Genomic DNA, 14,025 nt, shown 5'->3' on the forward strand with positions numbered 1-14,025 from the left:
CAAAGCGAATTTGTATTCTAATTCGGGCAGTAAATTTACGTGAAATTGTAAAGTAAGTTGCAAATAAATTGTCGTAAAAAACGGAAAAGTCCGAAGTTGACGGAGATTTGACGAAAAATTAAAGGAAACTTTTGTAAAGCAAACTGTGCTATTAAAGGACGTGCTATTAGGTACGTATCGGACAACTTTAAAAAAGTATTAGGCTTATTCATTAGTTTTCCCTCTTAATATTATTGTGCTTTTCATAACGTATAAGTGTGATACAAAAAAAATATATACAGTTTAATGTGAGGAAATCGCATGAGCTTGACAAGTCGGTTATAAAACACAAGCTCTCCGCTTCGCGTTCGAGATGTGCAATAATAATAATTCAAATAAAATTTAAGATTCTATGCTTATATTTCATTATAATTTTTTACATGTGTATGTATAACTACAGTGAAATAGTCATTAAAATTAATTAAAAGTAAAAAATTTAATTACTGTATGTATACTATTCTAAGATAATGAATAATAGTAAAAAAATTTAATGCGTAAATAGTATTAATATTAGATTAAATAAAAATAAAAATATGTTTAATTGTTAAAATTACGATTTAGTAACATTAATAGGGCCATCAGTTATCTATGCCCTTGATACGATTGTGATAACGCTCCTCGAGAAATTTAAATAGTGATTCGATGCATGACCAAGATGTCATTTCGTGAACTGGATGTCCAGCTGACACACACGGCACATCGTCACTAGCGCAATCAACTGGAGTATCCAGTGGTTGTTCTGATGACACCCAATTTTTTGAGACCTATTAACAATAAATAAAATTTTAAATAATTAATAATGCAATTAAAATAGTGGTTACATATGAGTATAATATAATTTTAAGTGAAACGCGTGCCATGAAAATTGAGGAGATGAAATGAATCTAGCATATTAAATTTCTTATATTAAATCTGAGAGGTAAGAGGACGACGACGACAACGACCGCTGTCTTCGGGGGCTTCTCAAGTAAAACCGTAACCAATTTCCAGACTGCACCTGTGACCACAACACCACCGCAACAAGATGCTGCTTCCGTGTGTCGTGACATTTCCGATATGTCATGCAACAACTTCATATTTATATACATATACATACATATATATGTATATTTGTTGTTTATTTTTTCCTGCATGTTAAAGGGATACTTATATCGTCATAACGATTCTTATATTTGCGAAACCTCATACATCCGTCTGCACATGCGATTTAAAACTTAAGTAACCGCAAAATTATTATAAGAATTCCTTGTCTACTTAAAGAAAAAAATTGTTATTGGGAATTAATAAATTACCTTTTTTTTAAGATTAATATTAAAATCATAAATAATTTTTTGCATTGTTCATTTCTTAATAAAATTGTTTAATTTAATTAAAGAAATTTAAATAGTAATAATCGGACCTCGTTATAAGACTAATTCGCGGATGTAGGGGAAAAAATTCTTAGAATTGAGGTTCCCCTATTGCTGTGATTAAGAGTGTTTGCGTCCAAGCCTCACTATAAGACTATTGCCGTTTTGCGTCTTATGTATTCGGTTTAACTCTACTCTATTATACAGTGAATCTATTTTATGTATAATTATAAATGAACAGAATTTTGTCGTTCTTTTCCCTTAATTAATTATGTGAAACCACGAAATTGTAAGTATTCTTTATGAAAATAAATGACTTGATCTACAATCTATATGTATGTACAATTTATCTCGATTTTAGTCGTACCAGTGTTGGCAGACGGGTGAAACATTATTATTGCATCAGGGCCGTAAAATTATTGTACTTTCAGTAAAATTATTGTAAATTTTAAATTTATTTATAATTTTTATTTAATTAGGTTAGTTACTAAGGATATAGTATAAATGTTACCCTAAATACTTATTCTCAATAAATTCTGAAATTAATTAGCGACATTTCTTACAAAAGTTATAAATTTTTTTTTATTCAAACTTGACATCTATTTGGCCAACATATGGCGCGAAATTCAATTAAAAAATTGAAGTAAAATTTATGACATTACTTCTAATTAATTTGTTTTCATAGTAAAAATAAAGCAGATCGTTGAGATAAAAGTTAAAACAAGTGAACATTTGATAATATTTATTTTAATTTTTAACATTTTATCATGATGTCATTGGCTGATGTAAAAAAAAACTACTGGCAGGCTGTCTTTTAACCATAATAAGAAATAATTACTATCGATACATGGCGGGAAAATAAGCGGGACTTGAAAAAATTTTTGTAAAATAATTTTATTAGCGTAAGCATAGCGATCATTAGAAATTATTGTATTTTTCGTTGGATTGTACATTTAGGATTGAGGATTGTACAGTTCATCAAATCATGGTACGTGTACAATAAGTATTGTACGTCTGCCAACACTGCAGTCGTACTGTTCGTTAGTCTTATAGCGAGGTTTCGGCGCAAAATTGTCATTGAGTTGCTGGTGGGGGAGCGTTCAAAGCGAGTTTTAACAAATTGAGGGGAAAAGTCTTTCAACGCGTAGTTCTTATAATGAAATCCGATTGTAGTAGTTGTGTAAGAATTGGAATATTTCTTATATTTATTACTTTTAAATGAACTTATGTAACATTCGTCTAAATATCATTGAAACTCCTGTGAAAAAAAGAATATATACAGAAATATATCAATGTTTAATCAACGAATTGAGGGGAAGTCTTTTAACGCGTAGTCTTATAACGAGGTCCGACTGTAGTAATTTAGTAAGAATTTGAATGTTTCTTATATTTACTACTTTTAAATGAACTTATGTACATAAGTCCCTTATTATGTGTAGCATTCGTCTAAATATCATTGAAACTCCTGTACCAAAAAAAATATATACAGAAATATATCAATATTTATCGGATCGCCGAACCTAAACCGGACAAGCGCTCTACTAACTGTCAAGTTACTAGAACCCAAGTCGACTTTTGAACTCAAAAATTTTGTTTATTATATCTCTGAAGTGACGCAGTTGAGACAAAAAAACATCTTTTTCGCAAGCCGTAGATGGTTACATTTTGTAGTATTTATGTTCATAGTTGTCTATATTGTACTATTTATCCTTTTATGCATCTCCTTTATATATTAGACAATTAAAATGTAATAAAATTGTGTATAAACTCGCCACCTCATTGTTATAATGAAGGATTTTTTACTCTTATAAAGCAATATAAATAATAATAATATATATTAATGTTTAATTATCGTAATTCTCAAAAACTATGAGCTGAATGTTTTCTAAATTAATTTGGTGCAGTAAAAAAAAAAGAAATGATAAAATCCTTGTTGAAAGAGAAAAGACGTAATAAATCTTTAATATAATGATTATTGACCCTAGGGAAATATATACAGATGTATATTTGTCGAAAGAGTATGAAACTTGTGATGAATTTACTCGACTCGAGTACGAGAGAATACCAACGAACGAACCGACCAATCAGCCAGGAAAGCTAACCAAGAGAGAAGTTTAGTTCTATTTACTTCACCACTCAAATTAATTACTTGTCAGTGCAATAATATAACTACATCATCAACAGTTTATACATAAGCAAAACACAGTTACGATTAACTGTACACCATCTCAACATATGTACAAATGCTTTTTACTTTTGCTACTTGACATCACATTTGCATTTACATACAAGTTATGTTATGAAAATCATTCTCATTGCAATCGTCATCATTATCATTATTATCATGAGTGTGACTATGCAAAATTTTATTGACACATTAAAGACAATTAATCATATACCTATCAATACCAACTGTCTGCATACTGACGTACATGTTTAGTAAGACAATTTTTATGACTATTAATAACTGTACATGGAAAAAAATGTTGGCTCGAAACCTGCCAATTTTTATTATGGTGTCGACCAAACTTGAGACAGGAAGGGAAGCATTCAAAAAATTATTGTGCGTATACGAAAAATTATTATGCTGTATCACAACACTTACTACGCGCGAGAAACTTATCGATAAGCTTTAACAACAATTACTTTTATACATTATAATAATTGTGATAAGGCATAATAATTTTTTATAAGAGCATAGTAAATTTTTGGATGCTTCACTTCCTGTTTCAAATTTGGTCGACAGCATAATTAAAATTGGTAGGTTTTGAGCCAACATTTTTCTCCGTGTACATAAATATATTAAGCATCAAGTATTAATATTTTATTATATATATATTAGACCGATTAAAAAAAATCGACTATTTTTTTTTTTAAGGACACACTCAAAAGTTTCAGTAGGATAAAAGAAGCCTGTTAGAATTTGAGTCCTTAATATTAATATCAAGTACTTCCTGATTGCGATTTTCTATTTCCCGTTTAAATAACATGGAAAAAAAATTCTGTTTGGAATTTTATAGGGTAGAAGTACCATTTTGTGGCCATTGCTCCATTTTTGGACATTTAATACTTTATTCTAAATAATGAAACCGTATTAAAAAAAAATTTCATTGTAATAGTGTGATAAAAATATCTGTGTACACATTTTAAACATTAATTATGCCATTGCGTATTTCACAAATTATTTTATATAAATTTTTCAAGTGGCCAAAACTGGCCAAAAACGGTACTTCTACCCTATCTCGGTAATGGCGTATTGTACAAATAAGCTCGGGATACATTCTTGCAGGGAATTTAACGCTCTACAAAAAAGGTCTCTTATGATTTTTTTATAAATCCATCCGTTCAAAAGTTATTTGAGCTTGAAGTCAAATTTTCAGTAAATTTCGAGATCTTTCTACTTTTTCAGCGAAACCATCAGACTTATCAAAAAATGTCATAGAATCTTTCTTGTAGGCAATTTTATTTCCTACAAATTATCTTAGATAAAATTTTTTCAAATTCCGCATAACTTTCTAGTTTTTTCCATTTTAATGTAAAGCTCTTAAAAAAATAGCGTTCTGATCGATTTCAATGCAACTATTCGATTTAAAATTCAAATGGAATAATTCGATTGCTTATCGATTTTAGAATCATCCGAAAGTTTTTGAACTATTTGTAATTTTTCAAACTCTTAATTCAAATCGAGAAAATTATGATCAGTTTTCAAATTTTCAATTTTTATTTAATGTAGAGCTTAATTTTTAGATTAACCAGAAATAATTGTTTCGTAGATTCATCTGAGCTCTATTTACCTCTGGTAAAAATTTGAATTATTGAAAAAAATATCACAGTTTAAATACGATACGAATAACTCGTAATTTCGAAGTATTCGCACACTCCCAGTTGCTAGTAATTAATAATTATAATACGGGTATAAAAGATGAAATAGACAGTTAGGTTCCAGGAAGGATGTTGGAAACAGAAAAAATATGTCTAGCTGATGGCACAATTACGATGTGTACTAGTGTAGTACAATGAAAAAAGCGAATAATAATAATAATGATGAAAAAAAAAAAATTTCAAGTGAAAAAGAGTGTATTTTCATATGGATATGTACGAATGTTGTGAAAACGGGACGAGAGTATATATGAGAGGCAAGGCTTCTTTTCTGGTTCTGCTGTTACAACGTAACATACTACTGGTATCATGGATGAGGACTGAGGACAGCAGCCACTTCACTTCACTAAAATCTCTCTCTTACGTTCGCTAAAAGTCGAGAGCTATGAAACATCGGGCATTGTCAGAGCACGACATTCATCTGTGTGCAATTCATTCTTGTGTTACTGCTACTGGTTGGGTGAAGTCGCGATTTAAACGGGGGGTGCTTACTAACCCTCTAACTCAGCTTTATTATTTTTTAATATACCTTCATTTGTAGCTCAAGTTACTTTGTCACAGTTTAATCATTTTTTTTTGTTTAAATAATAATCAAAAAGTCATTATTATTTTTTAAATAAATTTGATGTATCTCAAGATCGGAACGAAAATAAATAAAAACGAAATGAAAAGTAAGAAGTCTACTGGATCTGATTTCTGAAATGTCTCACACGTCAATCGAAAATTGCAGGCCACCCTAACCTTCGGAACTATTTCTTAAGTCACTCACAAGCAGTCGAATTACATAATTTTTTTTCATTATCGTTTTCATGAATTGAAAATTTAATTAATTAAAAAAAAATTGATGAATATTTTGTCTTAATGAAAAAAAATAAATAAACTGTGGAAAAAAATTGCTGAAGAAAAGTCAAAAAAGTGTTGACTATTCTAAACTTCAAAACGTGACACAATGAAGAACTTTTTTTGAACGATTTTTAAACTTCTGAAAATAAAAATAAAAATACAATTGACTCAATATTAAAAATGATCGTTTTTGACTTATATGCAAATTTTTTTTGAGGCTCCATTAAAAGTCCTAGGCTCCATAATTTTTTTCAGTGTAAAATACGTTAAAAAAAAAATGATTTTGAACTGTTTCTGAACGCTTTTTGTTATATCATATTTTAACATGGGTCATTAGCGTCCGCCGCTTATTTAATCAGGAGACACGGTAGTGTCTCGCGCCAAGTACACGTTCAAACACATGTATATGTTTATGTTATTCTGTGAGGAAAAATTTGAAAAAATTCTTAGATTTTCTTTGAGCCCCTAACTATGTAATAGAATTGTAGCCAGTTCCGAAAATTCCTTTTTCAATAAAGATTTTCACCAAAATTCGGAGGCATGTAGGCTGTTTACACTAGAATATTTGAAAATCTGTAGAAAATAGTTTTTAAACAGGGGTTCGCACTTATCTCTGTTACACTTAAGTCCACAAACGGTACTATCTTTGTTGCACTTGTGCAGTAAATGGAACTTTGGCCGAGTTTTTCTTTTAAACAAACGAATATTATCAAATAATTGAAGCGCACTTCGCTAGATTAGACAGTAGTGCATCGATGTAGTCTGTAATTTGTATTTAGAAATTTTTTTTGCGAAAAAAACTCAGCCAAAAATATTTGATAACTCCTGTTAAAAATTTAAAAAAAAATTTCGTGGTTGTGTCACGTTTTAAAGTTTAGAATAGTCAACAATTTTTTTTACACGTGGAAGACAAATAATATTTTAGTATTTATAAATATACTCATAAAAATTGATTTCCCCAGAGAAATATAGACACCCCAAAGACCACAGTAATGAGTACATAGTTGAATGTTTTTTATAAACTTTTTCTGCGATGATGGAAAAAAAAAATAAAATAAAAAGACGTAAATAAACAAAAATAATTGCTCTCCGACATTAGTACTCTGTCTTTTTTGTTGACTCCGTGTTCTCTTTATCCCCTTTTACATCGTCAATCTAGTGTGCCGTAGTGTACTCTCATACTCGATGAAACCGCGAGCAACACTACGTCGCGTATTGACACTGTACCACCACACCGGCTGGACAAGCACCACTCTGTAATGTATAAGGCTAATGGAAGAAGTCACGCAGTTCTATTGTCACCGAAACAATGTGCTCTGAAAGCAACCAGCCACCAACCGACTAACCAACCAACCACTATCGCAACATGTACCGTTCAAATCAACTCAGGCAAACGTCAAGGATTTATCTACATATATATTGTTGTCTATGTAATATATGTTTGACTATTGATCCATTGACGTTATGCACTATCTCGTAATATAATCTTTTTAAAAAAATAAATACATTACCCATAGCGAGAGCAATCGCAATGAAATTAGCGAACTAGCAAAATTTATTCAATAGATTTTAGTTTAAAAAATTTGAAAATTTCAATTATAAAATTGACATGAAGATTTTATATGAAATTTGTTTTGCATACTCTTGAAATATTAATAAATAAACGATAAAAAAACTCAAGGTTCTATCTTTTGATTGGCCGTCAAAAAACTTCCCAAAAAACGCTTAAAAAACAGACCCTCACACGGGAACCTCCTTAATTGAAAAAAGGAATACATAGTAGTAATTTAAAATTAGTAGTAAAAAAAAATTAGATTTTTTAAAAAATTTCTTACAATTGCTATCAACTGCTGTTGCTTTTAGTCACATATCTAACTACTGTTTACAACATTAGTTCCCGCTGAACAGTAGTCAGACATGTGACTGAAAGCAACAGTTCCTGTCCATCTCCACACAGGACCTATATTTATTTTATATAGTAACACATGACTGCTGAAAGGAACCTGTATTATCTGGAAAGCCAATGGTGACTGTGAACACGATAACCAGTCATGGTTTCGACATAATGTGTAACATAGTAACAGTTGCTATGTTGGATCGTACTCAGTCGTATGTAAAAACGACCCATTCCTATTATAACGAGAACTAGCAACGTGCTAAAATTAATTTTTACATGCGTTACGATCATTCTTGTGTAGCACAGTAACCATTCCTATCTATTTTGTCCGTGTAGGAGCTAAACTAGATTTTTCCCTGATTTTTCCCGTATTGGCTGGGTGCGGAGTATAGGGTGGGGACAATCGAATCGATTATAGCGCCTGCAGTAGACGAAATACGCGTTAAATTGCACTTGTCTTGTGAATAGTTTAATGAAAGCAGTGTTAAAAAATAAGAACAAGTAGTTGTTGTGTTGTTAATTGCAAAAATACTGACAGAAATAGTAATTGCAAGTTTTATACATTTTCATCCATGATGTTCATCTTTGGCTAAAAATTATTACGGGGAATTTTTTTAACTACAAATTTTTAACACAAAGTATTTTTAATTATTGAGTTTTAAAATTTAAAATTACGAATAATTGAAATCACTTTAATTTCTTTACTTAATGCAAATTAATAATTTTAACTTTGAAAAAATTAGAATTACAGTGTAACCTTAATATAACGAGCCTCAATATAACGAATTCCTCGATTTAACGAATTTTTAAAAATCCCCCAGAACTGCCCATAAGGGTCTATTTAAAATATACCTTTACATTACGAATATATTTTTCAAACAACCTCACTATAACGAAAGTTCAATCATTGTAGAATATAAATAGAAACTATTATTGACCTTTATATAACGAATTTTCCAGCCTATAACCTCTACGTAAGGTATCTTACAAATTATCCCCACTTAATTCGACAATAACTAATGTCTTAATGAGTGCTGACACGTTCAATTCTTCATAAGACGAAAAATGAAGATTAAGCTATCATTATTCCTTATTACATTCTATGCTTATACATTGATAACGATTTTTATTTTGACCAGAAACTGATTTAAATGTTTTCAAATAAATAATTCTGTGTTTTGATTTAAATGAGTTGTTATTTATTAGTGGAAATTTGTTTACCTTGTTCTAACTAATCGAGTTTAACATAACCTCTATATAACAAACCTTACTATTACGAATAACTCGATATAACGAATAATTTCTATTTCCCTTTAGTTTCGTTATATCAAGGTTGCACTGTATAATTATTTTAACTCATTTGTTATTATGACTATTATTGTTGTTATTATTATTATTACAAGCTAACCTTATGTCGTTCAAAATAATATTTATTTTGTATTTATTAAAATTTTTTATACTTATTTTTTTCAGTACAATCTACTCTATACTTTTCCACCTTTCAAATGTGGTATCACACATATATTTCGCAATCTTTAAAAATTTTAATTATTTGTTTATAAAAACTTTCCGTATTCTCTCTGTGCTTTTTGAGGATGATTTAATGCGGTCGACAGATGTCGTTTTCGTCGCGCACCCTGCCAATAGTTATAATTCCGACATGTTCAGGTTTTTCAGGTTTTCCAGAAATGTGGCCTCCATGTCAAGAATTTTAAAAACTTTATAAATATAACAATAAAGATGAACAAAAAAAAAGTATTATTTTATGAATTATTAAAAATAAAATTTGTTTTTTGTGTCAAGTAGATTTGATTGTACGAAAAATGAAGAACAATGCGTCAGGATGCAGACACTTGTGCGGTAGAACTAAACACTCTATTGGTAGCAGAATAGGATAACTCTTCTCATATGAGAAGGCTAATAGAGACCGAAGTCATGCAGTGCTATTGTAAACACGACAATAGACACAGATGGACAGATCTCAATGAACTTTTGCATTTTCCTGAGTACCCTACATACACTTTACCCGGCCAATTAACGTAATGGTCAGTACATGCGCTTTTATTTCTATGTTATAAAAGTAATTTTAAAAAATACCCCACGCATTTCACTTATACTACAATTTAAAAAATATGAAAAAAAAAAAATACTAGTCACAAGAATAATTACCTGAACTACATGCTCACCGCCTTTTCTAGGTAATCTATGAACAGAATCGGTGAAGCCTACAGCAAATACTAATTTTTTAAATTCTTCTGGGTGTCGATGCGCCTGAAAAATAATTATTTGTTAAAGTATTTTTTTTTAATTAAAATAATTAAAAATAAAAATGATACTGGAGTTAGCCGACGTCTAATAATGTTTGGATTTTTTTTTAAATGATAAAGTATAAAAAAAAAAAATATTTTAAAAAATTGCACTTATAGTTTTTTTAATTTTCTACATGTGCATATTTTTATTTATTATTTTTTTTTTCATTGATTGGTTGAAAAAAAATCCGGAAATTGTTAATTGTCAGTTAACGTTAGGATCATAAATAAGAAATGACACTGATGTTAGCCGACGTCAAATAATTTTTGAAATTTTTTCGAAACAATTAATTATAAAAAAAAAAAACTATTTAAAAAAATTGCACTTATAGTTTTTTAAATTTTCTACATGTGCATATTTTTATTTATTATTTTTTTTTTCATTGATTGATTGAAAAAAAATCCGGAAATTGTTGATCGTCAGTTAACTTCAGAATCATGATAAAAAAAATGAAATGCTTACGAATTCAACTGTACAGACTCCGCCATAACTGTGAGCCACAATAGCAATATCCTTAGCTTCTGATGATTGTATATAATCAGTCCAAACTGTTTCCATGTGCTCATGTGGATCTTCGCTTCCCTGATAAATAAATTATAATTTTAAAATACTAAATAATGTTTCTAAAAGAATAAATAATAAAATACATACTTTAATGTCTTCATTAACGCCGTTGATTAATCTGCGATTGTCATTAGTATTGAGAACAATAATACCATAGCCTAGTTCTTTAGCTTTTTTAATGTATGGTAACTGCGTACCACTGTTGAGATTATCATTGATAATTAATCTTCTTGCCCACTGGCCAGCTCTGACGACACCACTGCCGTGGATAAGAATCATTAATTTTTTACTTGTAAACGCTTTGTCACAAGCAAATACAAATGAACGTAATTCTAATGGGCTATCACTATTTTTTGGAACTGCCAGGCGTTTTAATCCTTCTTTTTCTAAAAGTTCATATACGTATTGATTTATTACCTGTTGAAAAAAATAGTTTGTTACTAAATGTAATTCAGTCAGCAAGAAATGCTTTCTAGAGATAAATGTATCGAGTTGATTTGTTGAAATTTTTTTTTTAAACTTCGAAAAGTAATTGAATAAAAAGTTGATGGGATTTCCTGAGTGAAAAGGGGATTCACTGCAGTTTTGTTTAAATAATTTTGTATTTTTTGTTACTGTTAAGGATAGATGTTTTTAGAAACTTATTGATTGATGGAAAGTACCCTATTAAAAAAATTCATGTGGGATAGCATGGGAACCCATAGGAATCCATATGGGAAAGTATGGATTTATGTAAGAATTCATAGGAATTGATATGGGAGTGTATGGATTTATATAAGAATCCATGTAGGAAACCATGGGTGTCTGGATTTCTATATGGAAAATTCCCATAGGAAATTGTGAGATTCCCATGTAGGAACTTCATATGGGAAACTGGATACCAGGACTCCCATATAGGAACTTGATATAAGAAATAGGGTGTACCCTGTAAAAAAATCCATGGGGGATTGTATGGAAACCCATAGGAATCCATATAGGAGTGTATGGATTTATATAAGAATCCATGTAGGAAACCATGGGTGTCTGGATTTCTATATGGAAAATTCCCACAGGAAATTGTGAGATTCCCATGTAGGAACTTCATATAGGAAACTGTGGGTACCGGGATTCCCATATAGGAATTTGACATAGGAACTAGAATATATGGATTTCTTTGAGGGAAATTCATATAGGAATCTGGGTTTCTACAAAAGTAATTTCTATAGAATCCGGAGTCTCTGGATTTTCATGTAGGAAACCCACATAGGAAGCTGTGGGTATCTAGATTCCCTTATAGGAACTTGACATAGGGACTAGGATACATGGATTTCTTTGTAGAAAATTCATGAAGGAATCTGGGTTTCTATATAAGTAATTCCTATAGAATCTGAGGCATCTGGATTTCTATGTCTATGGTCTATTGATACGCGCATATGAATAAAAGAACAGATTAATATTCTATTGGCAGGATATTTTTTTTTTCATCAATTTGTTTGTATCAATAACGTGACGCTTTTTGTTAATTTTCCCAATTCCTAATCCATACAAGATTCCCATATGGATTTTGACATGGTGCAGATTCCCATGGGAAATCATCGTAAAAATCCACATGGGAATCCAAACTAGATTCCCATACGGATTTGGCATGGCATGGATTTCCATAGGAACCCATGTGCGAACCTATATCGGGATCTACGCTGGATTCCTATAGGAAACCATATGAGAATCCATCAGAAAACGCCATGTGGGAACCCATAGGAATCTAGGCTGGATTCCCACATGGATTTTTTTTATGGGGAAATAAGGAAACTTATATATGTGCAATTATATTTTTATTTTTTGCCATCGATTTGTGACTTCGCTGCTTACGATTTCTCGTAAAAAATATAATTAAATACACAAGTGTCCTTATTAATCGTTAATTAATTGTAACTATAATTATAATTAACGATCTCGAAGAAAATTATCAACAAATCATCTACTCTTCAGTTTACTCTAGTATTTTAATTTGTCAATTTAAAAACAAACGCTAATTCAGTTACTGAAAAAATAAAATATATGTACATATATATGTATATTACCTCTCCTAGTGCTTCATAACGTTTTTGATTATACTGTGCATCTTCACTAACATTAAATTCAAATCCTTCATTAGTTAATAGACCAGTTTTCGGATCCAATTTTCGTAATCTCCCTCCTAAAAAAAATAAAAAAAATTATTAGCATTTGTTTCAGAACCTTACCAACTAAAAAATATATATTTTATATATCTATAGATATAAAATTTATCAAACAATGCTGCCAATATAATTTATAATAATACAAACAAAGAATCAAGGACACGACAATAATAAAATAACAATATAAAATATCATACCTTCATCAAAGTCATATCCAAAGTCTTTTAAATTGTTAGGAAATGTCGTAGTAGCGCTGGCCATTGTGTTCTGTCGGCTCTATATAAATTCAAAATAAATTTAATATTTATTTAATGAAAAAAACAAAGCTTTAGCATGGCGAGTACTCAACTCTGCTTTTTTATTTTTTTTTTTGGTTATGTCTTTGTCGGCTGGCCTCGTATGTAACATCCGGTGGCCATCTATGGTTCAGGTTTGCAGGTTGTTCGTTCTTATGGGTTGGTAATGTAGTTTTAGTTTTCCTCAGTTAGTAAGTTGCCGAGATAGTTCTGCGCATTTTACCCCAGGAAAAAGGAAAACCAGCAGAGGCAATTTCAGCTCAGAAATTTAAATGAAACTTTTGACATCTCGATGACGTCTAGTACACATAAAAAATTTCATTTAAATTTGTTACTCTCTCCCAAACATGAAATTACATATAGGGGAGGGTGGGGCAGAGCGGCCCCTTTAAGCCAATTATTATTTTTTGTGGCTTTCAACCATAAGATCACTTTACTTTTGTTCTATTTCGAAAAAATTTATGGACATTTTGCCAAAATTCTGAAAAATTTTTTTTTTTTTTTTGTGGGGCAGAGCGGCCCCCCTTCAAAAAGTGATAAAAAAAATTTTTTTTTTTTTTAAATTGTTTTCATCATTAAGAATGTATTTCTTTCTCTTGACAACTATTTTTGGTTTTATATTAGTCGAAAAAAATTTTTTAAAGCGTAAAAAATCGTTCACTCTCGATTACCTTAATTACTAATTGTTA

The 14,025-nt window shown here is 30.3% G+C and overlaps 1 protein-coding gene across 1 annotated transcript; it reads right to left on the minus strand.

Moving 5' to 3' along the window:
* Positions 1-382: 382 nt before the first annotated feature.
* LOC130674521 (FAM172 family protein homolog CG10038) lies at positions 383-13,414 on the minus strand. The gene is made up of 6 exons (XM_057479875.1): positions 13,238-13,414; positions 12,942-13,057; positions 10,969-11,298; positions 10,780-10,899; positions 10,177-10,278; positions 383-803 (listed from the first exon to the last, which is right to left on the minus strand). Exons 1-6 carry the CDS (start codon positions 13,299-13,301, stop codon positions 618-620), a joined length of 918 nt encoding a protein of 305 aa, XP_057335858.1. The 5' UTR covers positions 13,302-13,414; the 3' UTR covers positions 383-617.
* Between the last annotated feature and the right edge of the window lie 611 nt (positions 13,415-14,025).

The sequence above is a fragment of the Microplitis mediator genome, chromosome 1 (genome assembly GCF_029852145.1).
Source record: "Microplitis mediator isolate UGA2020A chromosome 1, iyMicMedi2.1, whole genome shotgun sequence".
In the NCBI taxonomy this organism is placed as follows: Eukaryota; Metazoa; Arthropoda; class Insecta; order Hymenoptera; family Braconidae; genus Microplitis; species Microplitis mediator.

Coding starts and splice junctions, on each gene's coding strand:
- LOC130674521 (XM_057479875.1), bottom strand. CDS start 13,301: ATGGCCAGCGCTACTACGACATTTCCTAACAATTTAAAAGACTTTGGA. Junction 10,279..10,779: donor GAGTCTGTACAGTTGAATTC/GTAAGCATTTCA, acceptor ATTATTTTTCAG/GCGCATCGACACCCAGAAGA. Junction 804..10,176: donor GCGGTGAGCATGTAGTTCAG/GTAATTATTCTT, acceptor TATTGTTAATAG/GTCTCAAAAAATTGGGTGTC.